General features: G+C 39.1%; 1 protein-coding gene across 1 annotated transcript in view; it reads right to left on the reverse strand.

Moving 5' to 3' along the window:
• Nucleotides 1-21,279, reverse strand: part of GMPS (guanosine monophosphate synthase) — a 59,043-nt gene that overhangs the window by 30,710 nt on the left and 7,054 nt on the right. Inside the window, exons 2-3 of the mRNA XM_089508988.1 lie at nucleotides 8,420-8,601; nucleotides 2,823-2,937 (exon numbers count right to left, since the gene is read on the reverse strand). Coding sequence (XP_089365114.1) covers nucleotides 2,823-2,937; nucleotides 8,420-8,601 — 297 coding nt within the window. The remainder of the gene's footprint in view (nucleotides 1-2,822; nucleotides 2,938-8,419; nucleotides 8,602-21,279) is intronic.

The raw sequence follows: 21,279 nt of genomic DNA on the forward strand, positions 1-21,279 counted from the left end.
TGCATATTCTAACAGCAATCTCAGCTCTTCAAATGCTGACTATTAGATAGACGAAACAACAAAATTTAAGTACAGTAAGGCTTGGAAAAATTCCCACTGTTTTCAGAAGTACCAAGGTTCTTGAGAAAAAATTCAAAGGTTCCTTTTGACAACAACAAAAGTCCAGTAAGGAGTGAGTATACTCAATGTCCCGAGTCTCTACTGATTTTGTTTTATTTAGGGTGTACCCATACTACACAATTATAGCAATTTGGTAACACTTGTAACTGTCATGGGGTCATCTTGTAGTTCAGGAAAGTACAAATCCCAGGATTTCACAGGATGGAAAACAAAGTGTATCAAAATGCTATAGTTGTATAGCTGTAGATACACCCAGGGAGACAAGAAAAAAGAAGGAAGGGAGTGGAATGGAATGGAATACCAAGAAAGGGGCTATAGTAGTCTGCTTTGCACAAGGAGCTTGTGTTACCCAGTAGTAAACTTTGTTGCAAGTCTGAATTTTAACATTTCTAATGGTCATCTATGAGATGGGCAAACTTCATTCCTTATCAGCTAAGGCTGATGGGAATTCCAGTCCAAAACCATCTGTAGTGTCACGCTTTGCCCTGTTCTATATGCCCTAAGGGTTATTTTCCATTCATATTGGCCTTCTTTGATGATGCTCTATTTGTTAGTTCTCTTTTTTGTCCTTCCAGAGTTTGTGTGGTATCCCTCCTGACACAGAAAATAGTGCTAAGCATCCTATTTTTATGCCCAAGCCCCCCACCTCCAGAGGCCACACACCTCAGCAAGCCCAAATAGCCTGCTTTTCCCCTCTGCAGTCCCTCTCAAAATGGCAAAAGGAAGTGATGTTGTGTTACCTCCGGTCACCATTTTGAGAGGGACTGCACAAGAAAACAGAGGTATTTTGGGTAGTATAGGATTCTGGGGGTGCTTGAAGGGGTGGGTTATTTCTGCGTGTTTTCATGCATTTAGGGGACTTTAGCATGGTTTAGAGGGGGAAATTACATGAAAAAATGCACTTTTCTTTAAATGGAGGGTATTGGTCAGATCTGAGGGACTGGTAGTGGCTTCGGGGGCTATAAAAGTGGCATCCAGTGGAGGCTACATTTTGCCCACCCCGTCCTACAGCTTCCATTTACAGATCTTTTCAGTTTCTTTTTTCTTTTAATGTTCCCCAAAGATCAGTTAACACCCCCTTCCCATAATACTTTTCCCCTTGGCAGTCCAATTTCCTTCTTAGATTTGTGTTATCACTGTTACATTGACAATATACTGCTATGTTCCCTCCCTCTGCCCTTGCTAAAATCTCACTCTTGCAGCTATTTCAGCTTCAGTTTTGGATCATTACCTCAAATTCAATATGTATTCCATCTCCCCTTAAACCTTCATTTGTTCCCTTCATTGGGAAAATCACTCTTCAGTCTTCTCAGCAAGTTAAGATGCTTGAGTGCTATTTTTTAAATCCTTTTTATGTTGCATTACTACTCTAGCTAAGGTCTGTCAGTTCTTATACTTCTGAATTTCATCCTCTCTTATCTACTTATTCATTAACATCCTTCTTCACACCCTCATTCTATCTTGTGTTGATTATTACAATATTTTGCTCACTGGCTTCCCATAAACTTATTCTCCATTCTCAACACTTCTGGCATGCTTCATTTTCTTTCCTTCACACTTTAATCATATTATACCTCTATAGGTTTCTCTTCACTGGCTTTCTCTATTGTCCAATATTAAAATTTTGAACAATTTCTAACTTTCAAATCAGTTCATGGTCTCACCCCACTTATCTTTTGTTGTTTTCTCTCTACTTTCCTTCTCAGTCAGACCATTCACCAAATACTAATATCCTTATTAAGATGCTATTCCCCTGTGCACTTTCTTTTCTTGTGTTTTCTCACATTCTGCCACATGGTCTGTTATGTGCAAGGAACTCCCTCCATTCATTTATTTGTTAGATTCCTCTCTTTACCCTCATTTAAACAGTCAGAGAAAACATACTTCTTTTGTCTTTTGCTTTTAATTTTGCTACTGCTTTGTTCTATTTTTTATTAGGGTTAATTCCCCCACCTTTCAATATTTAATTTTTCATTTTAGTTGTCCAGCTAGTGTTATCTTCAAACCATTTCTCCTTTTTGTCCCATTATATTACCTTGACTGTGAGCCTTCAGACCAGGCCTTTTGCATTCTACCCATGTACTACACCTTGATTATTTTAAGTGTTTCTACAAATGAGAAGAAAATGGCTAGAAAAGCTATTTGGGGGAGCATGCATTTGTCCATGTAAACTACTCATATCTAAGTCTTCACTTCACATTAGTTTGCTTAAAAGGTGGAACTGAGAAAAGAAATTGAACTACTGCTCCTAGAATTGCCTGACCATCATGATTAGCAAACCTGCTGGCTGAGAAAGTCTGAAAATTGTAGTACAAAAACATAATTTTTCTCATTTCTGTGAGAAATGCTGCAAACAAGTATCAGTGTTAAAGTTAAATACTGTACCAGACATTTATTTAATAGAACTGGTAGGTGACTGCAATCCCATTCTTAAAACAGTGATAGGTTCAAAAAGCTCATGATTCACTACAAAGAAGGCTTGTAAACACTTAGAAGACATACGCCTACAGTCTATCTATGCATAGACGTGCACTTAGGACTCTACTAATTGTTGCTTCTTTTTCAGTTTCTTCAGAAGCTATTTTCTTAAGTCTACTTCAAGACATCTATTTCCTGCTATAATCTCCATAGACTGTCCTGCTACATATTATGCAGGAAAAAATACATACATAAAATAATATTTGTAAAAATGCAGTCAGTACCTGCATGCCATAGCAGATTCCAAGAACAGGTTTGCCTATTGTAAAAATTGCTGGGTCAAACCAGGGAGCATCTTCTGCATAAACTGAATTTGGACCTCCAGATATAATAATAGCTCTGTGAAGGAAACAGACATTTTAAAAACAACAACAACCCATAAATGTGAGTTTGGGAAGTCAACACTGCTTTAATAAAATATATGTTTTCCCACAGATTCACATAAGACCTGCTTAAAATAACTGTAGAAAAATTAATTGACAAAAAAAAAGCAAGATGCACTGCAATGGAACAGCACATTATCAAGGTTAGCATATTGTCTAGCCTAAGAGAAAATTATGATCAGTAGCACAGCTTTTCAAAAACTGCTAGTAAATGCAACCATTTGTAGAATGAGTTTCCCCCCCAATGCAGCACTTTTGAAATGCCGAAGCATTCCTTCAATTTTGTTTTAGCATTCAGCAAAAATTTCAAATAGTATTAGGATCTAGTTAATCAAATTATTCTATATTATCAGCCATAGGCAGCAACCATCATGGATTTAGGACCACTTTTGATTCAAGAATCTGAATGTTCCTTTTTCAGTATATGTAATGTGAAAAAAAAATTAAACTAATAGATATAGAGAGACTACTGAAAGTGAATTAAATGTGTACTGAGACAGTCAGCATCTGTCCTCACCAGCTGCAATCTTCACCAATAGGTTGGTCCCTTCCTGTGCAATGTTTGCATGCCAGCAAGAGGGGGTTGAAACTGCTGTCAGAGAAGTGGCAAATCCAGTCTTGATTCTACCACCTCTCCTCCCACATCTAAGTTGAACAGGAGCCTCACTAGTGCTGGGTGCTATGCCTTCAGCAGGTCAGCACTAGCAGAGCTCCCACTTAACTTGGAGCAGCTGTAGGAGAAGTCGTAGTAAAGACAAGAGTGAATTTCCCACTCGTACAATGACAGATCTAGTGGTAACTCTTGGTTGCCAGTAGTACTTAGCTCAAGCCACTTACCATCAGGAGAAGATGGTTATAATGTTTTCCATTATTCCATCTCCTCTGTTACTACAGTAAGTTTAAAAACCCATTTGAAGTTGCTCATTTTAGACACAGGGTCTGTTACTTGTGCTATTGTAACTTTTCATTCCATGTACTGTAATGATGGGTTGTGATTTTTAATGGATTAGCTGCGCTCCTAATAAGGCCATTTGGCAAAAAGCACATTACATAACTGTTATAGGACACAGTATATCTATGGCCTGGTACAGACAGGCAAAATGTGGTGTGGCGGTGGTGTCACTAGGGTTAGGCAGCATGCACCATGCACACGCTCCCTAACCCTAGTACGTACTGGCGGCGTCAAAATGGCGGCACCTTGTCTACATGGGCACCGCCATTACATGATGGACGCATAGCGTCCGCACATCGCGTTGCGCTTGTGACGTCATGAGTGCACAATTTGCGCACTTGGGCATCGCAAGCGCGGGTTCTTTTTCCGCCAATGGGAAGCCTCGCTGTTTGGCGGCTGAGGCTTCCCTCCGGCAGAAATCCAGGTGCCAGCAGGCCGCCCTTTTTGGGCAGTCTGAATCTCGCCTATATTAACATCCTGCCATCTTTTCTTAGCACTCCTGCCCATAGTTGATGGGATGCACAATAGCTTTAAAGAGTAAAAACAAGGAGTATCATTAAGGTAACAAAGACAAAACTGTGCTAATATACTGGAAAGAGAGGGGGGAAAGCAACTCAGCATTTTACATATTAAACCAAATTTGAAGTATCCACACTGAACTTGTTTTAAATATCTAGAGATTATCTGCACTACAAGTTAACTTCTGGGAATACATCTGGAAAGAAGAAATTTAATTCTGATATTGAACTTTTGTTGTTTATTGCTATCTGCCTTCAAGTTGACTGCAACTTATAGCGACTCCATGAATGAGAGATCTCCAAGTTACCCTACCCTCAACAGCTCTGCTCAGGTCTTGCAGACTCAAAAGATATGGCTTCCTTGATTGAGTCTATCCATCTGGAATGTTGACTTCCTCTTTTTCTACTGCCTTCTACCTTAGCAAGCATTATTGCCTTTTCTAGAGAGTCATATCTTCTCATGATGGCAAAGTATAACCGCCTCAGTTTAGTGGCTTCTAGAGAGCGCTCAGGTTTGATTTACTCTAGGACACATTTCTTTGTCTCTTTAGCAGTCCACAGTATTCACAGAACTCTTCATTTGAGCACCACATCTCAAATGTGTTGATTCTCTTCCTAACTGCTTTTTTCACTGTCCACCTTTCACAACTATACATAGAAATAGTAAATACAATGGCTTGGACCATCCTAACTTTAGTATTCTTTTTAAATTTATTTATTAAAGTTTTTCCTCTTTACACATTTGTGTTACATGAATCCAACATACAAACAGTCACTTAATTATTCCCTTACTCTTACCACTATACATATCTTTCCAATTTTGATTTACCTAACTTTAGTATTCAATGGTATATATCTGCACTTCAGGATCTTGCCTAGTTTCTTCATCACTGCCCTTCCAAGTTCCAGTCTTCTGATTTCTCAACTGCAGACTCCATTCTACTTACCAATTGAGTCAAGGTATGGAAAATCTTGAACTATTTCAATGTCTTCACTGAACAGTCACTATTTTTCTTTATCTATGGTCTTTATTTTTCTTTTCTTAATATTCAATTGTATACCTGCCTCTGCACTTTTTTCCTTCACTTTCTTCAATAATCGTTCCAAATCTTTTAGCGTGATGGTTGGTTTAGTGTTCTTTTTTAGCTTTACTCTTACCATGTACTTTTTAGTAGATGGTCTGTGCAATTAGCTCCTAGTCTTGTTTTTGCAGAAAGAATGAAGCTTGTTCACCTTCGGCTTCCAACTATGTACTATAGTCTATTCGACTTTTATACTGGCCATCAAGTAATGTCCATGTACAAAATCAGTTCTTGGGTTCTTTGAATAATGTGTTTACAATGAACAAACTAATGGCTTTGCAAAATTGTCAGTCAATTCTTCTGTCTCGTTTCTTGATCCTAGATCAAATTATCCTAAAGTCTTTGATTCTGCTCCATTTCCTATTTTTGTATTTCAATCCATTATGATTAACAAGGATTGGTGTGTGATCGATTTCGTCTTGGATTTCTGGATAGAATCTTTCAGTTTCTTCTTCTTTTGCCTCTGTAGCTGGAGTATAAACTTGGACTATGGCTATACTAATAGGTTTTTCCTTCATGTCTTATTGACATGATTCACTCAGATTTTGTATTATAGCCTTGGATTGCTTTTGCTACATCTCTCCTCACTATAAATTCTTCTTATATTTTTATTGCCTGAGTAAAATACTGTATAATTATCTGGCTCAAAACGTCCCAATCCTCTCCACATTAGTTCGCTCATCCCAAGTACAGTGCACTCACGTCATACATGGGCACACCTTAGGCAGCTTTCAGCTTACGCTGAAATCCACATAACGGAACTGACAATGGTGTGTGCACCTGTGGCACATGCGCTGCACCGCACCACATGCACAAGCCCCATTATGGGGCTCAAGCAAACGTGGTATTTGCCTTACACGGTGGGGTCCAGAATGGATTCCCCCACGTAAGGCAAGGGAGCACTGTATTGCAAGGTTTATATGTTCCATTTCTTGTTTTACTATGTCTTAACTTTCCCTAATTCATACTCCTCACATTCCATGTTTCTATAATATATGTTGTGCCGCTCTGGATTTTCCTTTAGTCTCTGAGCACATCTACAGCTGAACTTCCTTTTGGCTTGTGTCCAGTGTCATCATTAGCCAAAGCACTACTCATAGATGTCTGTGCTCTACACCTCAGTAGCTAGTTGAGTACATCCTGACATTATCTCTTGTTTCACCTGGATGGTCTCATCACAGGTTTCCTATGCAGCAGGGTTTCCATGGTAAAAAAAAATCTTCAAAAGAGGCTTTACCATGGCTCCCTCTGCACAGTACAACTGTTAGCTATGGTGCCACTGTTGTTCTCTCTGAGAGATCCTCCCCTAATGTCACCCATCACTATTGCTACTGCCCAGTAACTGCTTGGCACATTTAATCTGTCTCCTCAACAAAAGCCTTGATGCTTACTCATGAATGCATCCACATACAGCAGAAAGGAAACTTATGTTGTCTTTGGGGCTGGGTGATACACAGGGCTTGGTGGTGGTGGTGGCATTGCTTCTCCCTCAGCTATTGTACTTTAGGGATAGAATAACCACTTTATTTGTAGGCATGGGTAATTTGTTCAGCTGAAGTTTCCTAGTTGTGGCCCCTTAACTCTATTTTCATACAACTAGTTTACAACTAAGCACAATAGCATACCTGCTATCTCTGCTCCCATTACACTTGCAATGCTTTTCCCAGTAGGAACTTGACAGGATTGTTTTTGAATTTGTCTTCTCCATGAAATCTTACAAGTAAATGTTTTTGCATTCAGTTCCTTTGTATAGTCCTTGGAGAACTACCAGAAAGTCTGAAAAACTTGTTTTTTTAATGGGGGTGCCAGATAACACTTGTGGCTTTGATTAGTCATCTTTCTTTTGATACTGACAGTCATTTCTCCTGTGAATACTGTTGGTTCTTCTAGTGCCAAAATGATGATGTTCATGATGCCACTATGGCACCTGGAGGGAGTTTCCAGGGCTGTTGAAAAGCTGAGCTTGCTCTTAAATTGAGAGATCCTAAAGGCAACTGTCATCTTCCCATCTCTCTTTCCTGAGGAAGTCTAATGGATCTTCTCCAGTCCAACATAAAACAGCTTATACTACACCACTGAATAAACTCCCCTAAAATTTAGAACTGATGTGTCATCACCTTGATCTCTATTTCATTACTTTTAAAGCTCTTAGCACCACTGGCCATAGTTGGTGGGATGAACAAAAACAGAACACCTGCTTAAATTTGTCATCTGTGTGTCTTGAAAGTGCATACAGGAATACTCTGAATACCTCACAAGCTAGTGAATTCCTTCCTTCTGAAACCTGGGAGCCTTGCAGAAGAATAGCAGGAATGTTATTTTTGGGCTGGCACATTGGTAACAACCACAGATGTAAACCCACTGCTATTATGATGTGATGTGATGTGGTGAGGGGCTAAAATTACACTTAGATAATTACTGCAAGAAAATTCTTGCACTTGTCCTCAGACGCACCTAAGCTCACAGCGAGTCTGCCTGTTAAGAAAGGGGAACATGGAATGTGTAGTACTTTATCACATCAAAAAGTGGCTGAAGATTGAGCAATTGAAGCTCACTCCCATCAAAAATTCCTTGCACATGGGAACACAAATTACAGTAAAGATTCTAACCTTGCTTTCTCCCAATAGTACTGTCCTGTGTAACATGGGATGCATCCAACATGTAATCTCCTACCTGCATCATGTAGTCTTAGAGGCATATGTAACAACCACATTTTCATCTATGTGTAAACTACTCCTCAAGAGCTCCAGAGGAAATGAAAATATTGCCCTACAAATTTGACAGCCAAGTGGTTCACAATAAATAAAAGCACAAGGCAAGTCTTTGATCTGCCTTTATAGATAAAAGTCAGTGCTTTTTAAAGCAAAACGAACAGATCACTCTTACCGGAATCCCTGTTCTTTAATGGCGAATGCAGGTGTTTCCAGGGGGAAGATCTCTGACTGGACAAACAATTCTCTGACTCGGCGATCTATGACTTTCCCATACTGAGCTCCAGCATCAAGTATTACTACAGCTCCTTCATAGCGGCACAGGCCATCCTTGAGATCTTCTCCAACATTCTCCAGCTACAAATATGAACATTATTTGCATAAATGATTTATTGTAAACACCTAATCAAAGCAGAGCAAGAACAGAAAGGCAGAACATATTTTTATAAATGAAACATGTATTGTTATTACAGCAGGCCTTGGTATCCACTGCGGTTTGAATCCAGGACCACCCACAGATATCCATGAAAACCATGGATACCAAAATCCATGGATGCTCAAGTCCCATTAAATACAATGGCATAGTAAAATGGTATCCTCTCTATAAAATAGCAAATTCAAAGTTTGCTTTTTAGAATTCATATCTTTTTGGAATATTTTCAAGCCATCAATGGTTGAATCTGTGGATAAAAAAATATGTGGATATGAAGGGCCGACTGTATTAGCATCATTATCCAATTTATTTATATTCTGCCTTTTCCCCAGGACTGGGACTTTAAGTACCTTACACATTAAAAAGATTACAATTAAAAACATAAAAATTCAACATTAAAACCAATTTAATGTATTGGCCATACTAAAAATATACTTTTAAAAAAGTTAAACAATACAGTTTAAAATAATACAGCACTTACAGTACTTTTGTTAGAACTTTTCAGTTCTAAATAATTTTTTAAAAGTCTTCAACAGTCAACAGAAGGACAGCAAGGAAGGGACATTCTATCTGCCCCAGGGAGGAAGTTTCAAAGTTTATGGACAGCCACTGAAAAGACCCTCTCTCACATTCCCACTAATTCTACCTATGAAGGCAGCAGGGTTCCCACTGTTTCAGGTTTTCTAAAACCTGGGGAGGTCTCCAGTAATACTAAACGTGGGGGCAGGGATACTGTTTACCCATGCTGTAAACAAACACTAAATGAAAAGTTTTTGACTTGTAGTGTTGCACAAAGTAAGTGATGAATGCCTCACAATCTGTAACATGCAAAAAACCCACCCTTAATTTGCATTAGTAAAATTTAATACAGAACATCTCAAGCTATCTCATGTGGGCAATCCCCCCTCCTCACCAAGTTCCAGAGACCAGTATTATATTTGTGCCCATTAGCTAGCTAGCTAGCTAGCTAGCTAGCTAGCTAGCTTTCTTTCTTTCTTTCCTGCAAACTTGCTATAGATCAGTAGCCAATGGCTCATGGACTGGCACTGGTCCATGGACCACTACTTCTGAGTAGTACTGATTGTGTCGTTATGTGCCTTCAAGACATTTCTGAATTAGTATAGGGACCCTGAGGCATTTTTCTTGGCAAGATCTGTTCAGAAAGGGTTTGCTTTTGCCTTTCTCTGAGGCTGAGAGTGTAACTTCCCCAAGGTCACCCAGCACTGCAGGTTTCCATGGCTAAATGGGTTTTTCAACCCTAGTCTCCTGAGTAACAGTCCAGTGTTCAAACCATTACACCACACTAGTTCTAGCACTGGTTTAGGAGATCATATTTAATAATAAATATGGCAATTTTTAGTTTCCCCCTAGAGTCTGTCCAGACTAGTTTTATGAAAGATCCATTTTCCTTTTATTCAGAGTGTGGTAAACAATTAAAATTTATACAAAATTAATTCTAGATAGGTTTTCACTTAAATATGTTTTTTTAAAACATACTCTACTACTTATGCAAAATATTGCAACTATCAGTGAAGAGAGAAATCCATATGCACTAGGTGCCCATAATATTCAGATGCTTTTTGTATCTTAATAACTTGATACCAGTCAAACACACCTCTGTAACTTGCAAGTAACTGCTGCAAACAGCATCTAGAGACGGAAGGAGTGGGGGGAGCCAGTGAAATCAAGCTTTTAAACAGCACCTTTGGGAAAAATTAATTGCTACCAGATGCTTTTGGGAAGCTTTTGTAAATAGGATGAGAATGGATTATTTTTATCAGGCTTGGGATTCATTTTCTAGTACATCTCAAGTACAGATTTTTATCATGGAAGTTATTTACATTAATAACATCCAAACAACTCTAATTTTAGCAGAACCATACTATGTGAATACTGTAATGATAGCTGAAAACCAAGCTCTGATTTTAGTAATATGATAACTAACTGATAACATTACTTTCTTTAAAACATGCAACAGAATTTGGTTTTTATTTTCCTAGAACACAGATGAGCCTATTGCCCTAAACATAGTATGAATGCAACTGAACATCAGTTGATTCAGTGGTGTTCACAGTCAAACAGAGATAACAAGCACTGAGCCATCCGGTCATTTACTGTATAATACAATCTTTGTAGCAGAACACTTTCATGTAACTCCATGGCAGAGGACATAATTTGCATGCAAAAGGTTGCATATTTAATCCCTGGAATCTCCAGGGAGAGCTGGGCAAAAGTCATTGTCTGAAACTCTGGCAAACTGCTTTCAATTAGTGTTGGTGATACTGATTCAACAATGTGGAAAATGGGATATAACAATATTATCATGGTTTAAGGGCAACATTTTATAGTACTATTTCCCTTTAACAGAAGGGTGGGCAACTGTGGGAGGCAAAGGCATCACATTCCCCCAGGAGACCCTGAGGGGCCACACCCACACCCTCCAGGAGAAAAATACAATTTCCTGCCAATGTCCTCTGGGGCAGTAGAAGACATTTTCACCAAGTTTTTATCCCACTTCAGTCATGTTATTCTCAGGAGAGAAACAAAATAAGAAGTGACCAAAACCACATTCAGTTTTTGGTTTGTGTTTGTTTTTTTAAGGCCTTTCTTGTGCCTAAACTGGCCCAGGGAGGGCTGAAAACATGGTGAAAATGCCCCCTCCATACCCTCTTTGAGAGCATTTGGGGGCAAAACAATTTTTGATATCTTTTTTTAAGTTCTAGGGCCCTTGAGGACCACAAAAATGACTCTGTGGGCTACATCCAGCCTGTGGACTGCGCTTTACTCGCCCCTGTTTTGACATATTTTTGAAATAAAATACAAATGGGTCTTCTGGCACAAACTGAAATTTACAGAACAATATAGTGACAAAAAGTGTATTTTTCTACTTTTATTTAGTAGATATATATATCTTTCATTCTTTCACCAATGTATGAATGATATTTTTAAAAAGTAGGAACATCACAAATGATTATGCGCACACAATGAAACAGACGTAGTTAATATTTAGAGTAAAAGAATTTTTCATGGACACATAGTAGTTCTCGATCATACTACTGTAATGTGGTCTACGTGGGGTTGCCATTGAAAAGTGTTCAGAAGCTGCAGTTAGTACAAAATTCAGCAGCCAGACTGGAGTTAGGTGTGCATTTTAGAGACCATAGAACACAAGTCCTGCACTGGCTTCCAATTTGCTTCTGAGCTCAATTCAAAGGTGTTAATGTTGAACTAAAAAGTCTTAAATGACTTGACGTCAAGATATCTGAGGTCCAAAACACACTGCAGAAAAAATCCACTTTGAGATTACTTTAACTGCCCTGACTCAGTGCTAGGGAATCCTGAAATCTAGTTTACTGTGGTACCAGAGCTCTCTTGACAGAGAAGGCTAATATCTCACAAAACTACTATTCCCAGAATTCCCTAGCATTGAGCCAGGGCAGTTAAAGCTGTCTCAGACTGGACTATTATTGCAGTGTGTTTTGGACCTGAAAGACTGCCTTCTCCCATAGGCGTCTTACCAGAAATTTGAGATATTCAGAGAAGGCCCTGTTGCATGTCCCAAAACCACATTAAGTTAGGCTGGTGGGTAGACATAACAAGGCTTTCTCTGCAGCAGAGTCTCACCTGTGGAACTCCCTAGGCAAGAGGTTATGCTAGCCCCACCTCTGTTAAGCATTTGGTGGACAGTAAAAACAGTGCTGTTCTACAAGGCAATCAATGGTGCTTTACAGACCGCCCAAAAAGCCGCTGGTTGCTGCATCCGGGAACTGCAGCGGACAAACTGCGCAATTCCCAGACGCAACAAAAAAGAAGCTCCAAAATGGCGCTGCAAGTCGCTAATGGCACACTCGCGGCGTCATTTCCGCCGCGCAATGTGCGGATGATAGGCGTATGCAACGTCAAGATGGCGGCTCCCATGTAGAACAGGCGCTGCCATTTTGTACGCGCTCGGCACGTACTAGGGTTTCTAACCCTAGTACATGCCAAGCACGTACTTTACGTGAGTCTGTAACACGCCAATATTTGAAATCACTTTTTAAAAACTGTTTCAAAACTGAGGATAGTCTTAGAATGCTTTTAGGAGTTTCTAAAAAGTATTTTAATGTGTTTTTAAAATGTTTTTATCTTTGTATTGTTTTAACTGGTTTTTATTTGTTCATCACCTTAGGAGCCTTTGTGGACTAGGAAGCAATAAAGAAATACTTTAAAAAATAATCAATAAATAAATATTGGCCTTCCTTAACCTGGTATCGATTGTGTTTGAAATCAACTCTCACTGCCCCTGCCAGCACATGGACCTTGTTGGCTGGAGATGGTGGCAATAGTCTTGTACTTCAGGTAATATCTATATAATGGTGGTTTGTGGGACTTACAGAACAGTAGTAGGGCCAAAGCTTATTAATCAGTGTGGTTCTGAGGTAAGATTTAAACAGGAAGTACCTCCACTCATTTTTAGCAGTTATATGGCCACTCTTATGCTTGCTCCAAAAGTTATAAAGAGTGTAGTACGGCTCTAGCACCACTGACATGCAACATCACTGCTTACTATTTGATTACCAGGCTTAAGGTTTGGATACAAATGTATACATCACTAAACACGTTGGGATGTGAGTTGTACCCAGGAGGTATCAGATCTTTTTGCCCAAACTCTGTGAACTTCTTTAGAGACCCTCCTAGATACACCAGAAGTTGCAGGTGGTTACTTGGCGACAACAAGCAATAGAGCTTTCTCTGTGCCATTGCTCTGGAATAGCCTCACCCAACATAAACTAGGCACTGCCACTACATATTGAATTTCCCTTATCCAAAATGCTTGGGACCAGAAGTGTTTTGGATTTATTTATTTATTTGTTTATGGATTTTGTAATACCTTTATTTGCATATATATACATAATGAGATATCTTGGAGATGAGACCAAAATCTAAACACAAAATTCATTTATGTTTCATATATACCTTACAAACATAGTTTGAATACTTTTTTTCATATAATATTTTTAATAATTTTCTGCATGAAACAAAGTTTGTATACACTGACCCATCAAAAAGCCACCTATAAAAAGCTACAGGTTTTGTAATATTCCAGATTTTGGGATTCCTGATAAGGGAGACTCAACCTATACTGTACTACAGTTCCAGCACGTGGTAATGACCTTTCTGCTTACCTCAGAAGTAGGCAGCTGTTGATACCAAGCAATGTGGATTTGATCCATTGTTATACTGAACAATGTTCTCTAATCCCACACCCAGAACTATGTTACTGTGAATATATACCTCAGGTGTGTATGTCATACTCTATCATGCATCAGAGGACATCGATTATAATCCACAGAAACTCACACTAAAATCAGTATGATGCACCTGATGAAATGGACTTTGTCCATCAATGCTTATGCTAGATATTACATTTTCTTAATCTCAAAGACTACTGAATTTTGTATTGCCTTTTTATTTTAAACTTTATTTGTATTTTCCCTACTACAGCTGTTAAAGGTTATTGGACAGTAAACTGTAACAAATATGTTCAATATGTTCCCACCCAGACTTCAGGTGCTAATTTGTCAGCATCCCCCTAAAACAGGTCAGAAGTTCATCATCCCCTAAACTGACCTTCCTTAACCTCGCTTTGACTGTACTTGAAGATAACTCTCTCTGCCCCCAACATGCACATGGGCCTTGTTGGCTGGAGATGGTGGCAATTTTAGTCAAAAACATCTGGAGGGCACATGTGCAGTCTGCCCCAAGTAGCATGCTTCCCCAGGGCCATGTCTAGCAAATATTTTACTTTAGGACATTGGGAAAGGTTAACGAAGGGTAGCCTAAGGCGTCAAAGCAAACATGCAGAATCAAGGCCACTATGTCATCAACAGAGAACTTTGAAAGAGAAATCCACAAAACAGTGATACCTTTATAATAAATAATAAATAATTTATTATTTATTAAAAATAATAAACATTTTATTTATACCCCGCTTTTTGTTAAAACAATCAAAGTGGCTTACAAAAGTTAAAATAGTACATCCATATATACAAAGTATCCCCTCTTAAAAAAGATTAAACAATATAAGATTTAAAATTACATACCTATTAAAAACCAATAACAGTTTATTTATTAGTCCAACCAGAAATACACAAAATACATAATGCAAGCTTTTGATGGTCCACAGGCAGTTGTTGTTGTTGTTGTTGTTGTCAGCTAGGATGACTGGAGTGATATTCATGTAGGCAGAGGCCACTCCTCTCTTTGGCCATGTGGGCTCTGGGAGACACAGTCATAAAATCCAGCCTAGATCTCAAGAGAAGCTACTTTTTCAATTGCTAAAGGAGTTTAACTTTTACTCCATGGATTTTACCTTTTCCTGATGAAGAAGCTAGTGGAGTTTCGAAAGCTTACATGATATATTTTGTCAATTTCCCATTGGCCCAATAAAGGTACTACTGTTTTGTGGATTTGGGATGCTATTGTATTTTGTTGTATGGCCAACATGGCTACTCTTGGATATGTTTAAGAAGAGACAGCAAAAGAAACAACGAATGGCAAATACAGTCCAATGATTTGAGAGGTCTTTAGTCAGATGGGAAGAACATACACATTATATCATACACATGTATTGCCTGGAAATGCACTTCTTTGAGCACAAAAGAATTGGGGTGGAAAGAAATAAGTGAAAATGAAATAGTAATTGAAACCTGTATTTTTCATGTGGTGAAACACATTTTTTTTTTGTTTTCAATAAAGGTAAGAAAGTTCACAAATATTCCTCACACCTACATGTGACAATCCAATTCAGTTCTTTAAACTCTACACTTGTGAACATGCTACAAATCCTGGTAAGAGAAAGTCACTGGGTGTCCTGGAATAGTATGCAAACCCCATGTACCTACAAAAACGTCCCTCTTGGCAGCTTCATGTAAATAATCTCAAGGGATTCAAGAGTTCTTTGCAGGGAAACAGTGAGGAATTTCAGATCCTGGGGCAGAATCCTTTCCAATCAGATCTGCCATTCCCTGGTTCCAAGATCTGCACCCTTTCCCCCATACTACTCTACTAAGACTTTCTGATTTCCTGGCTTTGATTAGTTTATCCCATTCTAAATGGTTGAAATGCTTCTGTTACTGGCAATAACAGCTAAAATATGCTTTTATTTTGACACCACCCTTTTGCTTTTGACACTGCCTACCAATGGAATGCAGCCTCCAAAAACTGCTTAGAAACGGAATGAATCCTACAGGCTGAAAAGGGTGCCATTTTCTTGCTGCATTCATATCCAATACATGGAGTTGCTATTTGGGAAATAAATCATGATCAGCTCTCTGGATAGCAGCCACACCTTATATACAGGTACAGCACAAAGAGCCTTCTCAAGTTGCTCCACCCAAACAGTGTAATATTTTTTTAAAAACCTCCACCAGTGACTTTGGCCCCATACAGACAGGCCAAAATAAAGCTGCTTCGGGTTACATTGGAGCTATGTTGTTTAAATTATACATGCATACTAAGAATCTGGAAGCCGTGCCAAAGCCACAGTCCAGTCCTAAGGACTAGAGCGCAGCTTTGGCACAGCTTCTGGACTCTTAGTACGCATGCATCATTTAAACAGCATACCTCCAAAGTGACCTGAAGTAGCTTTATTTTGGCCTGTCTGTATGGGGCCTGAGATCCTGTCACTCTGTGCTTATTTTTTTTTTTTTTTAAATATATCACTTTGTGTTATTTTAAGCTACACTTTTTACTAGCTGTAAGCAACCTTGAGAAGTACACTGGAATTAGAAAAGATATAAATCTGTTAAAGAAAATAAAAACACTCTATACATTTATGCTCAATGTAACTAACTATGCATTACCTGTTTTAAAATATGGGAAAACTCTCCTTATTCTAACTAGAGGGAAGAGGGCTTCAAAGGTAACAAATGAAGACTGCAGAGGTTTAAGAAGAGGTAATTACTAGGAATCCCCCAAAATTAATTCACAATGGCAGGTTTCCCATTTTGACAACTTGACTTCTCCGTTTCCTGTTTTCAGAGAGCAGGAATGCATCTCTGCAAATTCCAGTGATGCTTTTCAAAAAAAGAAAAAGCTATCAGGAGATCAAGCCATGAAATGACAAGACATGTAGCAGGCCCTTAACTTAGCCTACTCTGTTATACCCACTAGTCTCAGAATATTGGAGTTGCTATCAGAGTCAGGCACAAATTTACACTTTAAAAATGGGATAAGATAATTTTACAGGTAAGGTTACCAACAGCTATTAGTCATGATGACTATATGCTCCCTCCAGGATCAGAGACAACATGTCTCTGAATACCAAGAAGAAAACAGGGGAAGAGGCCTTCTGTCCTCATGTCTTGTTTATGGCCTTCCCATGGTCACTTTGTTGTCCACTCCAGGAAACAGGTTGCTGGAATAGACTGGTCTGATCCAGAAGCACTCTGAGTGTTCTTTGTTGCACAGAACTCAAGAAACACACCAAGTTCTGTATAACATCAGCTATGAGTTCCTGTCACTCTTCCTATGTGAGAAGGAAAAGTAAGCGGCAAGCAATAATGCTGTCTGGACCCCTAAATATCCCCTCTCAATAGTATCATAGTCTCAACTGGCACTGCACCAGCCTGACAAACAATTCATATTTGATACGCAACAAACCAACACGATAGGATGATTTCACTTTGAGAAGTTACTAGCCAAATAAGGCCCCACCAATCTGACATCAATATATTCACATCTTACCCAAAATGCCAGGGGGCCGAGAAGGCGCCCCAAATCAGTATTTAATGGGGGAATTTTATTAGCTCAAATGACAGCAGCCAAGAGGGCTGAAGCAACTAAAATGAGGATGAAGTCTGTATATACCGGTTCTGGGAAAAGAACTGCAGAATGCAAGATCCAAATGTAGTTTTATTTGTTAAAGGAAATTGCCACTCACACACACTCACAAGAACTAACAATATAAAAGATGGTAGCAGACAGCGACTTCAAGGATTGCACAGGGTAATACACTACCGATTCCACAAGCAGGGCTCCAATGAGGGGACACTATGAAATGCAATAGCTCAGCAGCTACCAGCAATGCTGAGGAGTCAAGAAGATACTGACAGTGTCTGAACCTCCAGAGAAACGAAATTGGGGGTGCCTTGGCAGACATATTTATAGGGCAACATGTACCCCGGAGAAAATTTTGGGGTTAAAGTGAAGTTTCCAGGAGAGAAGAATGAGAAGGGAGCTTGTCAATAATAAATAAATGACTGAATAAGTGTAAATGTCTCTGGGAGATATTTCCAGAGGGAAATATAATCAGACTTTTGTTCTTTTGAAAACACCAGGGAGTTTATCACACGGGAGGAATTTCTCTTAATTTCGAATGAAAAGAAAGTGGGGCCAGAATGCATTCCTGTAAATTCGCTAGTTCAGTGAATTTATGTGAATTCGAATTGCCTTCAAACTGACTTTCCATTGCCCAAAAATAGCTTGCCATTGCCCAAAATTGCATGTGGTAGCCTATCACGCAATAACGTGAAACCCCATGATTGCATTCGGGCTGACTTCCCATTGCCTGAAATTGTGTATGGTAGTCTATCATGCAATAACGTCAAACCCCATGACTGCGTTCAGATTGCCATTGGATTATACTTCCAATTTCCCTTGTCTGATAAACTCCCAGGTCTATCACCCACCGTCACTCCTATCATTGAAGGGATTATGCAGATTCTGACCTTGATTGATCTATCCTAGCCATGTGCTCTTGAGTTTTCCCCATGCTGAGTCAGAAGGATCTCCTTCTATAGTCATAATGTCCTTTTATGGCATGGCTAGTTTCCTGCACTTCTCAAGTATGTGCCTAAAACATCCTTTTTGATATCAATTTGATATTGAAAAAGAGGAGGGGTGCAGAGGGCCAGACCTTCGGATATCCTGACACTTTACACTGCTCACCCTTCATTTCTAGTATGCTTGCTTTAACCACTCCCCTCTAGAATTTTATTTTGCTTCTTTGCCCCTGTGCCACCTGTCTGTCCCACTTGTCATGACATATCACTACATGAGTTCCTTCAGTGCCACAATGAAGGCACAGCAGCACTGGTCTTTCTGCATTCACAATGTCAGCTGTTTCAGAGATATATTTTAGACTTAACAACAGTGAGTAAGAAACCAAACCATCAAACACAGAGTCTGGAAAGTTACTTTTTATACTGCAATTCCCAGAATCTACAAACAACCCCCCCCCCCCCCCCAGCTTGGAACTGCAGTTTAACATCCACACCATTTCTACTCCTGCATTACACTATAGGGCTTCAAACACCCTGTAGATGCAGATCCATCTTTGAATGTCTCCTTATACAATAATAGAGACAATAGCTGCTGTTTATAAATGAAGAACTGCTTACAGGAAACCACTGTTATTGATTGTTCTTATAGGCTGGGGAGATGAAGTTGGCTGACTAAACTGATTTACCACACAATGCCAAAACACACTGAAGAAATAATCTAGTTTGATACTGCTTTAACTGCTCTGGCTTAATGCTAGGGAATTCTGGGAATTGTAGTTTTGTGAGATAATTATCCTCCTTGGTCAGAGAACACTAGTGCCACAATAAACTACAATTCCCAGGATTCCCTAACACTGAGCCAAGGCAGAAAAGTCATGTCAAACTGGATTATTTCTGCAGTGTGTTTTGGATCACAGAAAACTTGTTGTTTGAAAATATTCATTTAAATCCACACTGAACAATGGCCAGTAGTTACTGTTGTAGGATTCTGTATCAAGAGTCTGAAAAACAATTGGATTTAATAAAAATAATAAAAAATTTATTTCTATCCCGCTTTTTGCCAGACAATCTATCCCACTTTTTGTTAGCAATGGCTAACAAGCTAAGAACACTTTGAATCAGAAAATTCATACATGAAAGGACAGTGTGATGCTTCAAAGTCACATAAGACCTTTTTATCCCTTACACGCTATCAGATTGTGTAGTTTAATTTAAATCACAAGGATTCATGCTGAAGGAAATAGCCTAATTCATGAAATTCATGCTGTCATCTGTGCCTGATCAACCAAATAAACCAATTACATGTGGAAATATCTTAAAGTCAGTTCATTATTTCTTCTGGTAGTGGTGCTTTACGACTATGCCAAGTTTTAGGCATCATATTTATTTATTTTTTAAGTAAATAGTGTCTTGTGAGCTGCCTAAATAGCCTAAAGGCACCAGTTCCTGTCTGTTCCTGGGAGCTAATCAGGGTCAGTGATGGTTAGTACTTGGATGGGAGACCACCAATGAATACCAAGCGCTGTAGGCTATACTTCAGAGGAACAACTCTTGAGAATCCCTTGCCTAAGAAAACCTTGTGAAATCCATGGGATCACCATAAGTTGACAGGCAACATGAAAGCATTAACTGCTGTAGGTGGTGGTGTTTCTTCTTCTTCACTGTATTCTGTGGTTTTACTTTTTTTAAAAAAAAAATACTCATGCAAATATGCAAAATTCATGACATGCCTGCAAGTTTTGATCCCACCCTCCACTTTAAAAATAGCTCTGGAACCCCTGCTGACATTTTTGCAGTAAGACATGTATGACACAAACATACCCAAGCATACAAGTGAAAGAAGGAGGGAGTAAAGATAGTAGCCAAACTCATTACCAACTCAAACTCATTGCAGCCCTACCTTCATAATGCCTATACCATAGCCCCCTCCCCATCATTATTTTGCCCTTTGAAAAAAAATTAAATGTCATTTCAATTGTGGTGGTAAAAGCTTCTGTTTATTCACCACACATAGACAATGGAATGCCCAAGCAAAAGTAGATTTTCTTTTTTTAATGTCAACCACATAATTGTGAAGATGAGATATAGACTGGTTCGGATCCACCCACTACAATATGCTCAGAAAACTCCACAGTACTCAAAATACATTACAGATTTAAGTCACATTCGCATTCTTGCCACATGCTTTAGAAGATGAATGCTCACTCACCTCAACCCAGCAATCTGTGCTGGATTCAGAGGTAACAGTAAGCATACATGTCCCCCACCCCAACATGTACCCCTCTTGTTTTTAAATGGAGAACATATATACTCAGGAAATGCACTGATGACCATCCATGAAACTCTTTGTTTGATTGTCTCCCCAAAGTCCAATTTTCATGTTCCCTTTTGACACAGCAAATCCACACGTATTTTACCTTAACAATATCACATGCAGAGTACTTCTTATATGCCTCTATATAGTGACAGTTCCATATTTATCCCATCACAAAGACTGTCAGCTGTCAAACCTTTTGCCTGGTAAGACTTACTGATAACAAATATTCCCAACATGGAAGTGACAAGAGAAAGTCACAGAGAGATTATTTTACTATCAGGGGTGAACATGGGATCAAGGCCTCAGTTAAAAAAAGGGGGGAGGGGGAGTTCAGATATCCTCAAGTGAAGAATGATCTCTTCTCCTTGCTGCCAGTCAATGACCACACACTCCCCAGGGATTACAAATTAAAAAGGGAAACTGAGGCCCCATACAGACAGGCCAAAATAAAGCTGCTTCAGGTCACTTTGGAGGTATGCTGTTCAAATGATGCATGCGTACAAAGAGTCCAGAAGCTGCGA

This window comes from Sceloporus occidentalis, unplaced genomic scaffold (assembly GCF_023333645.1).
Source record: "Sceloporus occidentalis isolate IW3139 unplaced genomic scaffold, rSceOcc1.0.p SCAF_2, whole genome shotgun sequence".
Classification (NCBI taxonomy): domain Eukaryota; kingdom Metazoa; phylum Chordata; class Lepidosauria; order Squamata; family Phrynosomatidae; genus Sceloporus; species Sceloporus occidentalis.